This window comes from Agelaius tricolor, unplaced genomic scaffold, assembly GCF_023055355.1.
Source record: "Agelaius tricolor isolate 1412-34295 unplaced genomic scaffold, bAgeTri1.0.p SCAF_2, whole genome shotgun sequence".
Taxonomy (NCBI): Eukaryota; Metazoa; Chordata; class Aves; order Passeriformes; family Icteridae; genus Agelaius; species Agelaius tricolor.
The window spans coordinates 84,484,591-84,506,625 of record NW_027269262.1 but is presented as its reverse complement, the minus strand read 5'-3'; the positions used below and the strand labels follow the sequence as shown (position 1 = coordinate 84,506,625).

General features: G+C 41.6%; 1 protein-coding gene across 1 annotated transcript in view; it reads right to left on the bottom strand.

Annotated features, from left to right (window-relative positions):
• Positions 1–22,035, bottom strand: part of FER1L6 (fer-1 like family member 6) — a 68,889-nt gene that overhangs the window by 37,095 nt on the left and 9,759 nt on the right. The window contains exons 2-13 of the mRNA XM_071421757.1: positions 20,612–20,694; positions 19,786–19,912; positions 19,116–19,170; positions 18,889–19,020; positions 18,127–18,189; positions 13,458–13,536; positions 11,806–11,962; positions 10,561–10,747; positions 8,780–8,972; positions 7,416–7,756; positions 4,681–4,789; positions 2,777–2,957 (exon numbers count right to left, since the gene is read on the bottom strand). Of these exons, the coding sequence (XP_071277858.1) occupies positions 2,777–2,957; positions 4,681–4,789; positions 7,416–7,756; positions 8,780–8,972; positions 10,561–10,747; positions 11,806–11,962; positions 13,458–13,536; positions 18,127–18,189; positions 18,889–19,020; positions 19,116–19,170; positions 19,786–19,912; positions 20,612–20,675 (1,688 nt within the window). The 5' untranslated portion in view covers positions 20,676–20,694. The remainder of the gene's footprint in view (positions 1–2,776; positions 2,958–4,680; positions 4,790–7,415; positions 7,757–8,779; positions 8,973–10,560; positions 10,748–11,805; positions 11,963–13,457; positions 13,537–18,126; positions 18,190–18,888; positions 19,021–19,115; positions 19,171–19,785; positions 19,913–20,611; positions 20,695–22,035) is intronic.

Sequence of the window (22,035 nt, the reverse complement as noted above, 5' to 3'; positions counted from 1 at the left end):
ACCAGTGAGATCCTTGAAGAGAAACAATTTGGAGTCAATGGATCTAATTTCAGTGCTTTCCAGGGTGGGAGAAAAGCCAAACAAAAGGCATGCAGGGAAGCTCTGAAATACTATTAGTGCTGGGAAACTACAAGGGAGAAAGGAGCAAAGATTAATATCTGATCACATCTTCAAAAGCAATGGTTCCACACACTGCACAGTGGGAGAGCCATGTCAGAGTCTCAACACCACATTCTTTTCACAAGATGCTCTTTTTCAGAGTTTGTGGAGACTGACATTCCCTGTCGGAAACTAATCTGCTGCTTAGTAAAAGTAACACCAAGCTCATAATACTTCAGTGATACAATGCATCCACTGCACTCTCTTCTCACACTTTTGATCTTAAGTCCAAGGTGTCATACTGACCCTTGTATCTCTGCTTTCTTTGTGTGTTCAGCTGCAGGAGTGACTTGAACTGAAAAAAATGAGTAGGAGGCCAGCATACCCAGAGTCCCTGCAACCTGCTACAAAATTGATGCTTTGATTAATGATCTGCAGTAGGTACCATGCCAAGTCTATGTACCCAATAAGCACATTGTCCTCCTTTATATAAATACTAGAGCCTTATGAAACTCCATTGCCTCAGCCACACTGGATTTAGCAATAGAGGTCTCCTCATTTTCCATACCAATGGTGGGACAGTGGAGACCTTTTCAATGTGTATGAACATTTGCAAACCACTTCATGTTCCTCTGGCCATGGCTCAAATGGCCTCAGATAGTCTCAGTGATTTCAGATAGAACTGGCCACATGTCACATCACCAAGCCAAGACCATGGAAACCAAATCACTTTTTGCTCTTGAGTGTCATATCAATGACTCCAAACTTCCACACATCCCAAAGAGGTTTATGTGTGAATTTTTTCTGTTTAAAAAGACTAGTATCTTCCCTATAACATAATTTTACTGCCCTATGTGATATCAAAAGAGAATTTTCCACTTACTTTCTCCTCAATAACCTACAACAAGATGAGGATTACCCACTGAATTTGGTGCACAGCAGAGCTACATAGGCCTTAGATGTCATTAATTCTGGTGGTTTCAGAAGGAAGAAAATCAATTCAAACACCTCTCAGGGCCTCAACTTCTTAACCTGAAATTCATAGAACTTATGACCCTTTTTATTGGCTTTACTAAGAGTATGTAGTCATGAAAAAATTCAAATGGAAAACTGAAAATTCAGGTCTATTATTCCCACTATTACAATTTTGAGGAATTGCTTTTTCTGTTTTAGCTTATACTTAGCTTAAGTTTTAACATAAGTGTGGAAAACTCCTGGGAGTTTCATGGTGTCTGCTTTAGAAGTCTTATTGCTATGCCTGTTCCTTTAATTAGTTCATGGTTTTAATCTCCAAAATATACTTTTCTTTTTGTTTTCCATTGTTCATTTATGAATCTAAAATGCAGTTTTTCTAAAGTACTGGATAGCCCATTAAGTACTTATTAATACTAAAAATATCCAGTGGTGAGACCACCAAGACATAATTATGAGAAGACAGTGAAAAACTCAGTAATTGGTATCTGTGGCTGACCAAACTGTTTTAAATACCACAGGAGGGAATAAAAGATGCAGCATTCTACATAAATTTGAGGAAAAGGGATCTTTAATGAGAGAAAACTTTATTAATACTGGAGCAAGTCAAGAAGCAAATAGCTGATTTGAAGAGTGATTCATTCTTTTACAATGGTTCTTTAAATCTAAATTCTTGTTAAGGGAAAACTAAAAAATCCCAGCTTCTCTCAGGGAAGATAATAACCCTCTGCATGTACCCAAATTTGCAGTTCTGCTAACAAGGAAAAGCAATTGTCTTTCCTCCAAGCACTGATAGAAAGTGCTTTCCCCCTCTCTTTTTTTACTTGCTGCAAAATCAGATTTTTTTACCATGATATTTTCATTCTTGTTTTCTTTCACTAACTCCTATTTCATCTAAGTGAGCCATTGATTGCAGAAAAGAATGAAAGTGCTTTTTAAATTTAGAGACATCCAGAAACCAAACAGATCCAGGTTGATATTTTCCTCCTGGCCCTTATATCTGTAAACTGCTTGGCCTTCTAAAGGAAGAAGTGCCATTGGCAGTCACCAACACTGGGGCTTGTTCTACCTACCAAAGCAACAAAGAAAATATTTCTTTTTATTAGCATCTTTCAAATGAATTAAACCTTTACAATTCTTTTTATAAACAAGGTTATTTGGAAGAACTCTTCTGCATGTTCTCATCCATTGCTCCATTCCTTTTCTCAAAGCCTCTTTCCTCCTATCTCTGTTACTAATTGCTATTTAAATCTGTATCTGTAATTATTAGCTCTAGAAAGTGTTCTGGGAAGGTGACTTAGCCTTGACCAGGTTTCCAATTTCACATGTGACATTGTGCTTCTGGAGCTGGACACTGGCTGGGTCTCAGTTGTGACCACAGTGTGGAACCCTAAACCAGGGATGCACCGAAGAAATTGCATTTTGCTGTAGCTTTCCAATGTACAGCTGGTGTAACACACAACACTTTCAGAAAGGATTCAAGAGCCCATGAGGCCAAGATTAGATGCATATAAAATAGCTCAGAGCCTGCTCACTTCAGTGAAGACAAGGAAATTTACTGTTGTGAAAGATGCAATTGAGGACCTGAAAGCCTCCATTTCACACAAACTTTTTCATGCTGCCTGGGTTCATCCATGAGTCCCACACGATAATAAAATAAGAACCAGAGTCCTACATGATGAGGTTTTGGCACACAGATCCTCACCTGTTCCCACCTGTGATCAGTGGCTTCTCAGGGGGTGTGGTAGATACCAGGGGTATTCCAAGGTCATGAGAAATGTCATCTTCCCCCTCATACAGAAGGCTTTCTTCTGCTTCTCCATTATGTGTCTTCTTTTTCCCTCCAGCTCCGGCTGGCACTCCATCAGTAGTATTTCCAAAATTACCTAGAGACCCAGGGTTACAGGAGATGTCTAAATTGGAGGTGGTAAACATGAATGAGGTTTTTAAAAAAGAAAATGGCCAGACATACCACTGGAAAATCTTTGTCCTCTCCTGTTCATTCAGCTGTTTTAACCACACCACAGTTTATTAAGGTTGTGACAGGTTGTGTTTGTCCCTGGAATGTCAGATTCTACAACAGTGCTTCCTTGCCTGTCCCATGTGACATATACCTAACACATCACTTAGTGATGTGATCCTCTGACTGCTGGCCCCCAGGACCTTCAGCTTTTGCTGAAGAAATTCAGAAACCAAAACAATACTGCTGTTGATATTTCTATACTGAGGGGCTCTGATATGGGATTGATTCACACAGAAAATGTATGTCTTCATAACATATGGATGATCATTTCAAAGTTTGATCTCAGAAGTGATAAAGTCTTTTTCAGACAAGTAAATTTTGCACATTAGAGTTGCAGAGTTAGTAATAACAACTCTTTGAGGCCTCAGCTTCAAGCCTAATGCCAGACAACTCTGCTAATAATACAATCATCTTCCCTAAAAGGATTTTGCCTTAAAGGGTAATTATCAGCACTGGGAAAGAGGTACATCCATCAAACTAATAATTACAGATTTTAAGAGAGACAGAAAACATTCCCTGCAGGAAAAGAATGTGCTGAATCACCCCATATGACATCCTGATCTGGATTTTTGGTTCAGCCTTTCATGTGAATAATGACAACTGGCCGAGTTTGGGTCCAAATTTCAGCAACACAGGTGGCTAAGAGATGTTCAGGTCCAGAATTCAGGGCTGGATTCATCTTTAGTATTAAGTCTGACAAGCATCACTATAATTCCTTGCCCAACTATTTAAATGAGTTTCTTGTCATTCTCAGCTCAGCTTCCTGCTAAGTTTCAGCAGGAATCAGTAACCCTCATTGGATTCCCCTGTTTTTCACAGCATCTCTCTCTGCTGCCCTGTAGCTGAGCACAGTCATGGACATGAGCACAGAGACTGGAAGTGCCACTTGGTGGGTCTGGTACAGAGAGAATCAAATCCCTGCAAGGGAAATGAGACCAAGTCAAGCTTCTCTCTTAAGAGGAAGTTCTTCTGCTTTGAAAGTATAAATGAAAATGTCTTCATTTTCTCTTCCATTTGCTTCAAGGGATAATTTAGCTCCATGATGAAGAGCTCATGGAGTTTGGTCCTGATTTCCCCTGAAAGAAGAAAGGACTTTCCAGGAGGATATTAGGACAAGGTGGTGCCTGCTACTTGAGTCTTGGCTGTGCCTCATTCCCCTGCCACACTCACAGACCCACAGGAAACTCACTGGGGTTGGCCAAGACAGTGGACAGGGATTATCCCCACAAAGGGCTCCCTCACAGCCAGGAACTGCTCAAATGGACATCACAGAATGAGCTCTGCCTGAAGTAAATTATCTGAGTTTGATCTCCCAAGTGATTAAAAGGACAAATACTGGCTAAGATGCTGTATATATTGGGGGAGAGGATTTGCATTAATACAGGGCATTTGTGGAGTAAGACAGATAGGCATCAGGATGTTCAGCTTGACTTTTATCCAGAGAAATGATATTCAGGGTTAATTCAAATGTAGGCTCTACTCTGAAGCTGACTGCTGAGCCCTGAGACACATCAGTCAGTAACACCTATCATCCCCTTGCTCCTGAGGCTGCCCCTCTCCTTTGGATAAGACCTTAACACACTTACCAACAGAAACCTCAAAGGTTATTGGCTTGTCCCCAAACTTCCTATCAATCATTGTGGCTTCAAAAAATGTCCCAAAGAGAAGGAATTCTTCAAATTTCTCTTCATAGATCTATTGGAGAAGAAGGAGGAAAATGTTGGCATTTGTTTTACCTTCTACTATTTTTTACAGCATAAAGGAAAAGTGCAATGGTCTTTTGTTGAATGCTAGGCTACCTCTATTGGAGACCCAGCATCTGGTTGTGCCTGGCATGGACTCCCAGTCAAGGAGGGCCAGCTAACACTTCTGATGCTCTTGGGTCATTAATAAAAACAGCTATTAACCCCAAGCCGAGCCTAAGCTCAAAGGAGATATAATTTATGGTTTGAGTTCTCCCCAAATTTACACCCCAACTGTTGTGCCCTTCCCATCCAAACCTTTCTCATTTCACAACACCTGCAAACTGAGGCCCATTAGGCAAGATCAGCCCTAATTCATCTGCAGTTTGAGTGAGGCAATGAATAAAACATCAGCTCTACATGAATATTTGTTTCCCTGACTTCTGCAAAGCAGAAACAGTTTTTGACACAGCCCATGATCTCTTCATTTTGAAAAACCTTTGCTATACACAGCAAAATATCATAGGTCTTCAGTGAAAGGATTAGCAGCATCATATATCAGAGTCAACAGCTCAGATTGCAGCTCCAGAGTAACTTTAGCTTGTTATACTTGTCCAGTATGAAACCCTAATAAAGCCAAGGCTCAGAGACTATGACACACGCATCTATCTCCCATTACAAAGAAAACAAATTTTAATATCTTCTTGCAGTCAGAATAGGTTGATAAAGTTGTGCTGTGGGGTTGGATAATTTGCTTCCGTTGTCTCAGAGGCTCTATGAGACATTTTTTGCATTATTGGTAATGTCTCCAGTTCCTGCTTTTCCTTTCAGAGAGTGGTAATACAATTACTGCCTACTGGAGCACAAAGTATTGCTGAATGTCAAAACTAAAAGAATATCAAGCATCACTGTATCATGCCTTTTATGTATTCTCTATTTGAAACTGAGAAACAGCAGCTGGAAATAAATCCTTATTATTACTATTAATTTTTGTTGGTGGGTTTTACAGCAGGATTTGTTTCTCTGCCTGGGGTATTTGACCAGGCCCCAGACCCAATAATGTCTGAGCTATTCATAATAATGGATTTCTTACATATAAAGGAAAAATTATATGGAAATAAGTGTCTTTGAATGTGATCTCTATTAGTCTTCAGAGAAGAACTGAGAGACAGAGATAATTTACAACTATATGAGTAAATAAAGTAACAGCAGAGCACAAGTTCACATAAGTGGCTTGCAATTACCCATGCCAGTTTTCTGCTCACACACTCCTTGACCCACTCTAGCTAGCCCTCAGGCCAGAAATTCCAAGGCCAAGGAAGTGAACTTCTCAAGGCAAGGCCTCAAGACCAAAGAACAATTACTCCTCTTCTAGTTACTTGTAGAGATGGAGTGGAAAGACCAAGGATCAGAACTAATAAAGGACACAAATATCTTAAGTGAGCTGGAACTCCCACTACAAAAAACAAAGTTTTGATCAATGACAGAGAATTACAGAGTCATCAAGGATGGAAAAGACCTCTGAGATCATCAAGTCCAAATTTGACTGAACATGCCCACTAAACTATGTCACAAAGCACCACATCTATTAATTTTTTGATCACTTCCTGTAATCTGACTCCATCACTTCCCTGAGGAACCTGTTCCAAAGCTTAACCACTCTCTTTGTGAAGACATTTTTCCGAATATCCAACCTGAACATCCCCTGGCACAACTCATGGCCATTTCCCCTTGTCCGATTGTTAGTTGACTTGGAGGTAAGGCCAACCCCCCTCCCCACAATCTCCTGTCAGGTAGTTGTAGTAGATATAGTGAAGTGGGAGGAAAATTGGTTATGAGAATATTTTTTTCCTATTTATTGGGTAAAAAAAATGAGGTTGCATATGCAGCAATTGCTGTTGCTCCCAGAGAGTGACGTGGTGGAGCTGAGAATTAAAGCTCAAACATTGGCTCAGCTCCAAAGCCCACACACCCTGCCACACCTGCCCAGCCTTCTCAAAGCCCCACAGTGCAGATTTTCCCCTGATGTAATCCTATACAACAGGTGGAATTAGGCAAACAACATCAGTTACCACTGGTGAAACTGAGCACATAATTTTCAGCTCTTCCTCTAAAGGGATTATCAGCCTAACACTAGCACCGCATTGGCAATGCAGTAGTAAAGGAAGACACTAAATCAGGCTAGACTGTATCTGTCTCTCTGCATTTGCACAGATTTTATGTCAATGATTCTCTATTGACTTCAATTAACAACTCTGGATTTTCTTAAGTGAATGCAGGAAGTCAGGCTTTGTAATTCCCAGCTGTCCACACTGATTCTCTGTCCATTAGCAGATAATATGTCAGATAAGTTTCCAGCAGGAATATATGGATGCAGCCAGAGCAAAATGGATTATATGAGAGGAGACTAAGTTTTATGAAGACCAAATCCTACTTGAGAGTTTTTTGATTTACAGGTACACATTAGTGCTCCATTTGTGCTCTATTATTGTGGGGAGGTCCCAAGACTGTGAAAGCATGGAGAAACTGTAGGGAGCACAAAAAGGAGTTTTATATGGCCTGACCCCAAATACACAGACCAGTGCCATTCTTGGAGGTTTAGAGACACATGACAACCAATCTCTTAATATCATACTGACCTCTAAAGGTACATCAAATGGCTCAACTTCCACTTCAGTTGAGTTCATCTTGTCTGAAGGAGAAGCTGACTTTCGGTCCTCTCCTGCTTTGTCAGTTTTGTCTTTTCCTTTCAGTGCTTTATCTTTAGCTGACAGTTTGATATCCTTGATAATGCTTGTAAACTTGGACTCACGGGCTCCTCCTGAAAGTATCTCCACAGCAATCTCAAGGAAGAGACGTCCCCTGAAGGAGACCCCTTCTCCAAAACCTTCATTAAGCTCCTGGTGGTCATCAATGAGGCTGTGGTTCCTGGGTGAGCCATAGAGATTGATCCAGGCAGGCCCAAAGGTAGGCAAAAATCCTGGAGATAAAGGACCTTCTGTGACTTTTCTGTTGGGTATTGGTGTGCTTTCCTCATTGTCTGCTCAAAAAATCTTGCCTCTAATGCCCCAAAAGCCAAACCTAGACCTATTTCTGGGCAGGGGGGAATCACTTCACACAGAGCACTGCTTTGCAGGGCAATGCTTAGACACCAAGAAACCTCTGTCAATACCCAGCCATCTCTGCTGGGTTGGAGCTCTTTCTCAGAAGGTGATGGTACTACACCTACTGGGCAGGAGGTCTATTGCATCCCTTGGAAAAAGAGCTTGCTGCCACAGACTAAAGACTGGGACATGATGGGAGAGGATGGAGGCTTTCTCCTTTAGGTCAAACTGTTTCAAGTCTGTGTCACTCAATTTACACATATTTTTATTTTATTTTCTGGTTAAGGACTGAGATACACATTTGAATTGGCAGGTTTAAGGAGTTACTGTGCTTTCACTGAGCTGTGATAATTGACCATGTTCCACATATAGGTCACACAACATAAACAAGGCTATGCAGGTAGACTCAAACATCAGTGAAAAGACTCCAAGTAGAGAGTCTCTCCTCAAATAGAGCATAACACATTAGTCCAAGGTGCCTCCCTGGGCTGTGATAGCACCCAGCTGAGTCTTACCTAAACAATTTGCTCCAGTGGGTAGATCCAAAATACAAGCCTGCTCTGCCTTTGATTTTTAGTGATTTTCAGTTTGTGGCTTCATTGCTTAATAGAAACTCACATAAACTATAAACTTACATCTGTCATCCCCAATGGATTAGACTATTGCCACAGCCACACAGATGGTAACAAATTATGCAGCAGCCCTTTAACAAGAACAACGTCAGACCCTCCATGTGCCAAGCACAATGTAATATAATGTGAAATTAAGCAACAGAAGGTGTCTCAGAACCAACACTTGAACTCTGGAGAATCCTAAATTAAGATTAGCCAGTGCCAAGATCCCATGTAAGTAGATTTTACTTCAAAGGTATATCCTGGAACAGATATTTTCCCCTTTACCTTTGTCACCATCTTGTTCATTTGATATTTTCTTCAAATCAATGAAGTGGGTGGCCAAGGCCACATCATTCATGCTGCCTTCATCCCAGACCTGGATTTTGACTCTCCGACAGAGTGGAGGGAACATTTCTTTGAAGATAATCTGCTCGTGCCACACAGGATCTGCACAGTTCTTTTGCACTGTTGTCCGGCCCTGGAATGGAAGTCCAGCAAATTTAATTCCAGAGGGGTTGAACTCTGGAGAATGGCAATGAGTACAGCAGAAATTGCACTTAGCAGCATCTCTCTGGCCCTTTTTAAAGCACAAGTATGCTCTCTTGAAAGTACTTTGGCTTTTCTATTAGCTTCTTCATTTTGCACTCCATATCTAATAAGAAACCACATTATGGCTGAAGAATTCTCACATGCACACAGCAGAGCCTGGAATAAAATCTAATACTGCAGGACCCTTATTAACAAAATGTATCTGTAAAGCCAGACTTTGGCATTTCTTCTACAAACTGCACACCTTCAAATGCCTTTTGAAATATCTGGGTAGTGATGATGCAGTGCAGTTTTTTTCATAAAAGACTAAATTCATTACAGATTCCAGGCTGTGTGTACCAATGGGATTACCTTAAATGAGGCGATTTATCTAGCATAAACTATGATTATTGTGGTTCATGTTCTGGACATATGCCTGTGTGCAAGAGGGGTAGGTCCTGGAGCTGTTCCTCCAAACCTAAGGAGACGGCAGGACTGTGTCACAGTCTGTACAGTCACTGGTTGTGGCAGGATTTACACTCTCACATTAAATGGAGAGAACTGAGTCAGAAAACCCACCAAGCCTCTCTATGAAACCCTAATTTGCACACCAGTGTGCAAACTCACATCAGTGACCCATTCCTGTCTTCTTCAGCCCTCTATTGAACCTGAGGGTACTGCATGTCTTTGCCTGGTTTAACCCACAGTAGTACTTTGCAATTTGGATTCATGACAAAACATACAATCAGCACCAAGATCCTTGTTCTCATGCCTGAAACATCTGAAAAGGACTGACTGGAGCTGCCCCTAAGGCTTCCTTGCACACAGAAAGCATTGCTGGCTTAAAATAGCTTCCATGTTGATTCTTTGTTTATTTGCACCAGTAATCTAGACAGGCTCTCTGACACAGGGTTTCATGGTTACCCCAGGGGAACCAGGCCCTGGACCTCCTCTGCATTTCTCTTCCACCAGAGTCAGAAGCCTCTCTAAGCAGTAATCTGTCTCACCATGTTTGATGCTGAAGTTGCTTTAGGAGCAATGAAGCCAGGCAGCACTGCCAGTCTGCTAAAATGCTTACTCTACACAGGAAAGCTAAGAGGGTCCTGAATTTCAGCAGAGTAATTCAGAAATCAATACATAGCCCTAAAAGCCTGATTGAACCACATTCACTGATTTCAGCCCTGCTGCCTTATTTCACTCGAGGGAGACCAGAACATAGCTCTTACCTAATCCCATGCTGTGTAAATCACTGTCTTGTGACTCAGTGTTTTAGTAACAGTGCTACAGAATTCTCTTTCCCCTCCTGCTGCCTGCCTGTAACCTACTGCTGTGAGCCTGATATTAGATCTGCTGGCATTAAATGTCTCCATTATTTTATTTCTGCATAATATAAGAACTGAACATTTTCTGATGACCAAGATACATGTTTTACCTAATTTATGTAACTGTAAGTTAAAGGACATCAACATAATCACCTGCCTGTAGCACAGGTAATAGGAAATAAGGCCTACTTTTGTGATCAAGAGGATCCCAATTACCATTTGACCTGCAAACATGACCACCACATAGGGATCCACAAGGTCCTTACTGTCGCCTATGAATGCTTTGGTGACATTGGCCATGATGCTAGAGTTCATCTTTGGAAGTCCTTCTGCTTTGTAAATTCTCACATAAAACCTGGCCCATGGTCTTTCAGACGGAAAGCCTTTGGGGATCAAGAGATTCCTGAAAGGAAAAGAGAAGCTGTTGTCTTAAAATTGAAAACTTGGACAATGAAGTGATATTTTTTCCATGAGCACTGTGATCTTGGTTTAGCATGCACCTGAGAAGACACAAAAAGGTGTATGAATTTGCTTTTTCATCTAAACCAAAAACATCTTTTTACCACAAGAAAATTATATGGCATTACTCAGCAAACTTTTCTATGTGATATAGAATCAGGTCCAGTCAGATAAGGTTCTCTGGACCTTGTTCAGTAAATTCTGAATATCTTCAAGGGCAGAGATTTGCCACTCTCTTTGGGCCCCTGTTTTGTTTGATCATGTCCATGGTAAAACACAATCTATTCTGAAATTTCATTGTTCTTACCTGCCTCCAAAGCCTCTCATCCTTCTACTGAAGAGAGCCACTCATCTGAAAAGAACCTGTCTCTGCCCTCTTTGTGTATGATGAAGCCCCTTTGAGTGCTCTCCTTTAGGCTCAAAAAGCCAACACCCACCACCTTTCCTCATAGACCATGCGCTCCCCCCGCTTGGTGACTTTCCACAGACTTGGTCCAGGATGTCAGTGGTGACCAGAAACATTGCTTCAGTAAAATTTAAAGTATGCTGGTAGCATATTTACCACCTTGAACTTCTGTATTTTACAAGGAGAATGACAACACTCTTGAGTTTACCTAAGGATATGGAAATATCCATACACTCATATCTGAGGGTGGAGAAGGAATAGGTTTTCCTCATATTTTTTCTTCTTGCTTCACTGCTTTAAGTAATCATTAATTGGTTTCAGATCAATGAACATTCTGTAACGGGTAATTTGGAACTTAGCCAACAGGACTTGCTCAATTCTATCAGCTGCAGAGAAGCAGCCCTAATGTGCCCTTCAATTTAGATGAGAGGATTGTAAAAACTCTCTTTGAGCATGTGAGAACAAACAGGTGTACAATGTTATCCTGCTATTAACCCTGAGTTAACAAGGAAAGGACTGAAATGAGGGCAGAGACTTATTGAGGCACCTAGTAAGGAAGAAAGCAGAAAAAAACCCAAAACAAATTATTGCAGTACTTTTCAATCTGTTCCTCAGTATCAGCTGTTTTCTGTGTGGCTTGTATTGCATCACCTTTCCCCGTCACACTGAGGTCACACTTCAGGTACCCTTTGGCTCCTGTCCTAATGTCAGCAGGGTCTGTGAGAAGTGCCCACTTGTCACAAAACTGATGACCTGTAAGAAGGACAAGATTAAACAGTCAAATAGAGGATATAAAAACATCCAAGTATTTTCCTCTTCACTCCCAGAAAAGGTAAATCAATGTTTGTGCTGTCAGAATTGTGTTGAAATGTATTTGTTTACCAGACACTTCTAGAGGGTCCAAAATATTTTGTGATCAAAAAGGCAAGCAAAGGATTGATCCAGAGCTTGTCAGAAACAAGCTCATTTTCATTATTTTTAACTTAGATCAATGACTAAAGACCAGTGGAAGCCTGGGTGAGATTTCAGCAGCTGAACTAAGGCTGAACCCTTATGAGGAAGGGACACCTCTTTGATGAGAACTGTCTGAAGATCTCAGAACTCCAGCAGCAAAACCCTTGCTGGCTACTGTAAGGCTGGCAGACAGCTGAGAAAGGGAAGGAGAGTGGACAGCCATCAGAGGAAGACAAATGAGCCAGAAGCATCTTCAGCTTCATCTTTCAGGGAGGAAAATGTTCAAGACAATTCACCCACAGCAGCCCTTGCTGTAACCCTGTCTCAACAACCCCATCAAGAAAGGTCCTAAGTTACCATGTTAAGTCTTTGGACATCACCTTGGGTGGGTAAAGGAGTGGGAAGGAGAGACCACAGAGTACCAGGGATATGAGCTCATGATCAACCCTCAGCCACCACCCTCCTGTTAAAGTGTGAGCAGGAGATACAGGACACAATTCAAGACTGACACAGCCTGAGCATGGACGTGGAGTGCTCATTGCAGATAGGCCATTCCTCTCTGACTCTTACAGGAACCTTGCAGAGAGAGTGGCCCAAATGGCTCTACACTCTTGCTATAACTGTGTGACATCTACAGCAAGTGGCTTAAATATGTTCTTTCCCAAAGAGAAGAAGAGACCATATCCTTGAGTAATTTTGGAAGACAAAAGGGTACATGTTTCGTGGATGGTTGTAAAAACTCCAAAGAAGAAGTAGGTGATCTTTTCTTAGGTTCAAATGTCAGAAATCACTGAACAGCTCTGAAGATGACAAGTCAAGTGGACCCATGGTCACCTCTTTGTCATCTTCTCTCTCCCGTTGTGGCCTGCTTCTCCTCTTGTCTTGTGCTCTCCTCACCATTCCTTCCACTCTCCATCCTTGTCTCCCTCCCTCTGCTCCTTCTACCCCAGCACAGGTGAAAGAGCTTTGGATGCTCTGTAGCAAATGAGTGCAGCTGGATTTTGTAGAATATTCAGCTGTCCACTCTGACCACTTAAAGAAATGCCATCCTTGAAAAGTGCTACCCACCAATGTGCAGATTGCCAAGGTGCTTTCAGGGTTGAATTTCTTTCCAACAGTTTGGCTGGTACTCTGCTATACAAATAGGAAAACAACTCTCCCAAAAGCTCTAAGTTGGTGTAAACCACAACCATCTGAGTGGAAAAGCAGCACATCTACCTCACCCCCCCCTCCCCCCATCTCAAATCTCAAATCTGTCTTAGCAGACAAAAAGGGCAGAAAATGCACCACTCACCTGGCTGAATGTACACCGTCCCCAGATCCACCTTAAAGGAGCCTATCAGCACACTCCCAATCAGTTTATTGTGCATAACCTGTTAGAAAAAGCTGATTAAAGAATGTCACTATCTCTCTTCACAGTCAGCCTAAGAAAGAACATCCAAAGATCGCATTTAGTTCAGAGGCAATAACCATCAACACCCAAAACTGGGGGGACATAGCCACAGCAGATACACCAGTATTTGAAATATGTCTTTTACCCAACATTGTGCCAATTTAGAAAACAATATAATTGCATCTGAGTGGAATCACACAGGTTCATCCCAGGTCCCTGGGATAGAGTGCAGGAATTCGAACAAGATTAGAGCACCTGCTCCTTCAGAGCAGGTGCAGTTATATTACTTACCCTGGTAGTTTTAGCTAAATCATAATGAATATAAACACCTGGGATGTAACTGGTTTCAGACTAAGTTGCAGAAATCCTATCACTGTGCAATAGCTGAATTGCCATAAAAACAGAGCACGCTCAGAGGAGAAAGAATGTGTTTCTTGGCAACATTCTAATGAACACATAAACCAAGAGAGTCATTTCTAATCTACCCCCCCACGATATTAATGAAATCAGAGAAGTGATATAGATGTAAATTAGATGGCAAGAAGACCCCAGTGAGTCTGTCTCTGTATTCTTCCTGCCAAGTGATGAATTTAATTTAATTTAATTCAAATTTAATTAATAATTTTCAATTGCCATGATTCCCAGACCTATATATTTCCGTTTCTTGTTTTCAAATACTTGCATGGGGCTCACTTTACAGACAAGGCAGAGGCTTCTTCTAATGGAAGATTTGCTCTAGAGCTGTATTTCTCAAAAAATGTGTCTCACCTGGTTTCAGAATTGCTTAAAAGTTGAAACCTATTCCTTGGTTTGGAAAAGCTTCTGAAAGAGGCCAAATTTTCTGGAACACCTTGCCCAAATTGCAAAGAGAAACTAAGCTCTTTCAAGTCTACAGAAGTTAAATCTAAATATTGGAAGTAAACAATCAAGCCTGCAACAGCATTTCAGGAGTATGGGACACATCACATTCTCTCTTTGGACCTACACATTGTAGGTAAGGATATTTCTGGATAGGAAGACTTCTGCAATTTTGCACTGGATTGGTCATGTGACTTTATTTTCTACACTTTTCAAGAGCAGGAGACATACATGTCCAAATAAATATCACTGACACCTTCATCAAGATTCACCAGAAAATTCAGGAAGTTTCTCATTGCAATATAATGTCCTTCCCTGTTAAGGGCCTATGGCCACTGTGCCACTGTGACCTGGGGAACACACTCAGCTGTCCTTGATAATTCCTCACTTCAACAGAGAAGCAGTTTCTAGAGCTGAAAAATCAAGAGTGGACAAAAGAACAGTTTTACTTTACTATTAAGCTGAAAAATTAAACAACATTCATGTGGAAGAGGAGTTAGTGTGAAGTTAGTGCTGCATGCACAAGAACTGCTTTTCCTCAATCCCTGATGCTGTCAGGTCACATCATAGCACTGGCCCCTCCCTCCTATGAGGTTGGACTAGAGCACACACAGGGTTGGGAAGAAGCCTTGAAATCTGTTGGGGTTCTCCCTGAAGCCAGGCAATATTACAGCTTTGGAGGAAGTGCATGGGAATGCCCAAATCAACAGATCCAACTAGGATAGATTAAAGGGGGAAGAAGGCTGTAGCCTTTCTGTAGGGAAAAAACCCCACAAGCTTCTTTAAGACTCAAAACCAAGATGAGGGTATGTGGTGAATCCAAAGTGATGCTGTTTCATTGCTCTTTGCTCATTTCCTCTCCATGACAGCCTGTCTAGAGAGTGTTAAATGTTAAATGTGTGAAACTCACTTCTCTGTCCTTGAGGTTTGCTTTGTGAAAAGTAAATGCTCCCGTTCCACTGAAATGATGCAGGTTTCCACTCCCTGCAGTGCATGTTGCTTTTAATGCTGAGGAAATAACTCACTGCTTCTATTAAACACTCTACATCTTTCCTCATCCTTTTTTTTCCAAGTGTATTTTCTTCTAATGCAACAAAGCAAGTGAGCATGAAGTTTTATAGCAGATCCCTCTTGTCTTCTCTGAGGGGAACATCACATCCACACCACATCTAATTAAAGATTTGTGTCTTTTCACACTTGACTGTAGATGACGGAAGGATTTGCTTCAGATTTTCTGAATGAGCACAAACATACATAGTGTTACACTGAGGAATAGTTCAGTAAGGGAGATACAGGTTTAGCATACAAGGGTCACCTTAGTTTTACTATGCTATTACTACAAGTTTGCTGAAATGTACAGGAAGATAATAATGAAGAAAAAATCTAGTTATTAGCAGGTTCTGTGAAATTGAGTGTCTCATTTTTCTCTCAAATGCAGGGTTTGAATACAGCTAAACTACTAAACTGATGGACAAGGGCACTAACCTATTTTGTTTTCCTTAAGCTTCCATATGCAAATAAGTTCATAATGGAGGCTACTAATCTTTGTTTCTTCTTAAGATTCATGCTAAGCAAGTGCTGTGAAACTTTCCATCCCTCAGGGTTTCCTTCACTCCAAGCACACATATTTTCTCTCTTTGTTTCTATTCCCCTGATAGTTTGCATTCTCCAGAACTATGTTGCAAGGTAATGAATCTCTGTTTTCAGTAGCATACATGAAAACAGAGGTTTCATGTTCAAGGTTAGTTCATTGTTGTTACTGAGCTTTTTCCTAAAGTCATTTTTACCTAGAAGACCTTTAATTTCTTAGTGTTGCACCTTCATCAGCTATAAATAAAATAAGTTTGCTGAGCCTGATGAAACTGTGCAGATATACAGCAGGTAATGGTGACATGTTTCCCCACACCCCCACTGCAGTCAGAAGAAAGCTGGCACTTCCCCCTCCACCACTGGATATATGGAATCTATATCAAAAGAATGTGAGATTGGAAAGACTGGCCATATGTCAGAGAAAAATAACTACACATCCCCAACAGCACCAGCAGCACACAGGAGCTGGTGCCTTGGCAGTGTGCTGCTACATGAACCATGTCTGAAACATCTCTGGGGCCACAGGCTGTGATATGTCACAGCTGTGAGGTGATATCTGCTCCCATGCCATTATCAGCCTGTAGTAAATTCTGTCCTCACAGATGAGATCAGAGCTGCAGATACCTTATGTAGTTATGAACTTCATATGTTTGAGCTCTGAGTGTGATACAGTGGATGTTAATGGAACTTTAGGATTCCACTGTCAGTGTACTCCCTGCACTGAAAACCTACTTGTCCAGTTGTCCATGTGTAATGAACACATTTTATTCTGTAGCTGGGAAAGTCACTCTATTGGCAGCTCAGAAAAGGAAGTAGACAGTGATGTGTCCTATAGCTCCTGAGCACTGCTTGTTTCTGTCAAGCTCAACCAGCACAGATCTTTTCCTGGTGTACATCGTTGAAATGGACAAAGCACTCCAGAGAAAAAGAGCTTTTCCTGGAGCAACAACTGTTGCACTGTTTATTGCCAGAGAAAATCTCTGACAAAATGGATGGACTTTTAGCAAAAACAAGAGTTCATGAAGGGCACAGCTGTTGAAGTTTCCAAATAATACAAATACAGTGCTGTCCAGAGTCTCATGAGATCTTTAATTCCTTAGCAGCTTTACTACACATGGTGATGAGTTTTGGACAAGATAATTAACATGGCTCCATAGACTTGGCCTTCCAAAATGCACATCATTATCCAAGCCCAAGAGCATGTGTGTCTCCATCAGGACTGTTCTGAGATGTCACAGAAACATGGAATCATTTAGGTTGGAAAAGATCTTTAGGATGGAGCCCAATCATTAACCCAGCATTGCCAAGTCCATCACTGAACCATGTCCCCAGCTGCTACATCCACATGCCTTTTAAATCCCTCTGGAGATGGTGATTCCACTGCTTCTCTGGGCAGTCTATTCCCTTCAGTGAAGAAATTTTCCTAATATCCAGTCTAAATTTCTCCTGGTCCAGCTTGGGGCCATTTCCTTGTGGAATGCCCTGTCACCTGTTACTTGGGAGAAGAGACCAAGCCACACCTGTCTCTAACCTTGTTTCAGGTTTTTGTAGAGAGCAATAAGGTCCTGCTTGTAGTTTTGCTGGGACTTGAGTTGCACTGAGCAGTGGAAGCAGCCCTGAACTCTTGGAGAGCACTCCCATGCTTATAGCAACCAACCAGTGACACTCAGGCAGCCCAAGAGCCCCTGCTGAGGAAAAGTGTCTGCATTACTTTAGTTTCATTTAGTTAGAAACAGTTATATCTGAGGAACTGATGTAAACAAGAAGTTTCAACTCAGTCATTTGAATCAAGTGGCAGGCTGAAAATTAGATGGATGAAGGCAGTGAGAAGAGAGAGCTAAGCTGAATTTTCTCATTCTTCCTTGCAGTTTGCCACACAGCAATGAGTGTCCCTGAAAATGCAGACTAAATCTTCCTTTTGGGTATGTTCCTTCAAATCTCTGCCAGCTGACTCCTCCTCCTTCTCCTCTCTTCTATCCTCTTTCCTATACTTCATGGTGACTTTCTAGCACTCTTGGTACTAAAATTGTTTATTTTTAACTACATTAAGAATAATTTAGATTTGAAGTGACACAAAAGCAATGACCTTTACTTACTGTGTTAAGCTTTCCTGGGTACTTACAGAGATGTTGATTATTTTGTCAAACAGCAACACCTGCGGTCCAACGAAATCGAACACAAAGTACTGTGGGAAGAGGGGGCAGCAGATGAGAACTATCCCTGGGCAGGCAGGCAGTGCTGTCAGCTGCATGGCTCAGCATTTTGTGTTCCTGCACAGAGCCCAGGTGAGATGCTGGGGATGCAGGGTGGCAGTGGTGGACAAAGCAAAATTCTTTCCTTGTCCCTGATGTGTTACTGCCGTGGCCCAGACTTATTTTCTACTCTATTCCTTGCATAGCTGCACAAGACTTGCTTCACAAATGCCCATGGGCATGTCTGCATCAGAAGATATTGTCAAAAGGCACAAGGAGGCACAAGGAAATTGGTTTTGGGGGTTGTTTTGGTGTCATTTGTCAGCAATTGGAACAAACATATGTCAAGGAAAGGCTGAAAGCATGAAATAGTAGAAAAGGGAGTGGAGGTGTGGAGGGGTGTAGTATAGACAAAGCTCCTAAATGGATGATTTAAAAAACTGCAGTAGCAGTGGTGGTAAGGCAGAATGTGCTGGAGAGGGTAGGGAACAGTTTGGACAGACCTTGAGAAGAGAAAGAGCAAACAGCTCTAACACCCAAGGGAGCTATTCCTGGTGCTTTGTCTCCTGGAGAGACATCCCTGCTCAGACATGGAAGTGCTGCAACTTAATCCATCCCCTTATGAGCTACCAAATGGCAGAGTCCACCCAGAACCATTGAAGAAAGTGTCTTTTTAAAGAGAAAGCACTTACTTCATTGTAGAAAGGGGCATTTGTGCCTTCCTTTACTGTTGTTTGCTTCTTCTCATCACCTATCTCGATGATCACCACGGGGTCGATGTTCTCGCCCACCAGCTGCCTGGCCTCGATGATGGTGATGGCAATCTGTGGGGCACAAGGACACCATGGACACTCTTGGACTCAGGTCCAGCCTGCCTGGGGAATTCACAGTCACAGAAGGGCTGTCACCCCCTGCTCACCTGGTAGTTCTGGGATTTCATCTCCTCTTCATGAATTCTGGTCACCAGCTTTGCCCTGTTTAAATGTCAGAAGAAGTCATTAGACATCTCTAGGCAAGAGCTGGTACTTGGACACACACTGGAAAGACTTCTCAACAGTAAACAAGTATTATTTATGGCAGACAGCTTTGCTGTGAACTGTTAGGCTGTCATCAGCAGAGACCATCTCTGTCTTTCTTATATACTTTTTGATAGGGAAATGTTTTGCATCCACACAAACCAGTGCAGCTACCTATCATGGCAATGATTTCACTTGTTGATCCCATCAAGCTTGACTCCATTCCTCCCCAGACTGCATTCCTCTCCTGTATGAAAAGCACAACTACACAAGCTCTTCACTATCAACATCACTGTTCCCTTTGGCTTATTTTGTTTAGCAGAGCTCCTTAACACAGCTGTGGCACACTCAGGATCCATTTCATCTTCTCCCTGCACTGGATAGCACCTGGTGATACCTCTGAGCTAAGTGCATTCCACTCTGTCATGTGGGAGAGCAGGAGTGAAGGGATCACTGCTGTCAGCAAAGGGATTTTCTGTCAGAGGTTTTGTTGAAGGGTAATGCCCTTCCTGGGAAACAGGAATCTGGAAAAGATGTTTAGGGGGATGTTAGGTAAGATACATGAAGAACCACCTTTTCCTATTTGGGCTTAAGGATCCAAAAGCACTGGACAGAGCATCGCTGTTCATTAGGTCTTCCTCTGAGTCTTCCTGTCTTCCAAGAGTGTCATGGAGAAAACTTGCAATCTCACCATGATCACCTGATGAAGAAAACAGACAAGGAAATAAAACCTACATCTGATTTCTAGTAGCAAAAAGCTCACTTGGAGAAGAGCAGTGAATTCATCATCATGAACTGAATCTTTTATTTATTTGGGTGTCCCAATTAGAAATTCTCTTGTGGTCTGTATCGAGCAGCATTGATTATAGCAGCAGCTCCCCTCCTGTGCAAAACCATTTCCCACATCCATTTGGCTGTAGCCACTCTCCTCACCCTGTGTGCACTCACAACAGGCACACACACACTACTGAGTAAATCTGCCAGCTTCATTGAGCCAGCCCATCCAGCCATCACAGCAGGCTGTGTATTTATGGTTTCTAAAACAAGCAGAACTTCTGGAGGAATTACGCACTTGTAGTAAATTACCTACCTGTGAAGTAGGAAAAAACCTCTCAAAAATGTCAGCCATCTCTCTATGGAAAGAGACAGGCTGACATTTTTAGTTTAATGTACCAGATAGAGCAGTGTGAACTCACAGAATGTGGATGTGAACTTCATGAAACAGTTGATGCAAAAAGAATTAGCTCTCTGTTTATTTGGGAGTGATAAGGAGTTTACTGCCTGTTTTATCAATGCTAAGCCTTGAGACACAATTCAAATGAGTTCACATGAAATCAGATCTAATATAATCCCCCACCACCTGCTCATGCCTGTTGAAATATTGATTTATGAGGCTTACCCAATGCATCTTTGTTTGCAATTGTCAGCCCTTTCTCGCCTTTTTTCTTCTTCTTCAGCTTCATGCCAGCAAACAGCCCCTTTCTGAAAAAATAAAGAAAACTGATCAGTGTAGTATTTTCAAACTTTTCTCTGTACTGGATTCTAATTTAACTCAAGGAGTTGTTAGGAGGGAGTTTTGATTTCCTAGCAAGATCATTATATTCTGAATTTCCTTTTATCAACAGCAAAGGAGAGAAATGAGAGAAAGCTCTGACTTCTTGCTTCATGAAATATAGTTGTTTTTTTTTAAATTTGGCCATGTACAGGCAAACTTAATGTGACAAGAGCCAAAACTTCTGTTCAAACCAAGATGGCAAGACGCAAAGAAAGGAAATCAAAGATAAGTCTCCAATCTACTGACTTCCCACACATGTAGCTCATTCCTTATGCCTGGGACAAGGCCAGAGATAAAAGGCAGAGTAGAGGATCCAGAACAAAAGCAGTTTTCCACTGAATTGAGATAAAGTCATTTGTGTAAATACCATTTGTGTAAATACCCACTACACCCACGGTATCAGTGGCACATACACCACATAATTTAGGTAGTTCTCACTCCCCTTCAACAGCAAAGCAATCAACAAGCCTGAACAAGGGTTACTCCTCAAGCTGTGTTAGAGAGGTGTTTCTGCCTAGCATCAGTTCTTCCAAGAAAATAAATATGCCACATGTTCCAGAGAGAGAAACAATCTATGCTGCTTGAGAACTTTGTGCTATTAACTGTACTGGCAAACAAACCAAGTAATGACAGGAAACACAAAGGATTTCATATAATAGGAGCATTTTTCAGGTTCTTTGTTGGCCACAAACATGCAGTGACAAATATTCAGCAAATTTTCTTCCCCCTATCATCAGAGGATTTGTTTGCCTAAATTATCGTAGGTATAAAAATTTACCTGCAGAAGCACACAGTCCAATGAGCCAAAACAAGCAGGCACCTACAAGCTGAGTAAATCTGATAGTGACCAGTGCTCAAACATCTGAAATCATCTGCAAACTCAAACTGTGGAGGAAAAGATAGTGCAAACTGGAAGGGGAAGTTGGTAATGTTTAAAGGTTGTATTCAGAGCAAGCAAATTAGGTTTACTGGCCAGCCCAAGAGGAATGTCAGCAATGTAGGGTACAATTGCAGAAAATGTAAAACTTTGTGCCAAAGGATCCTAAAATCTGAACAGTATGAGTGGAAATGTAGCACCCAGACAAAAACAGGCCTCAAGCAAAGCAAGAGTCAGAGGGTGACTGCAGGAAATGGCCATTAATAAAGCCTGATGTGTTAACTGGGCCGACTTCCATGATTCTTATGTTTACATAACACTTGAAACTGCCTAAAGACAGAACTGCAGAAGGTGCCACAGGGTAACAGAAAGAGAACTGGCCAAGCTTTGA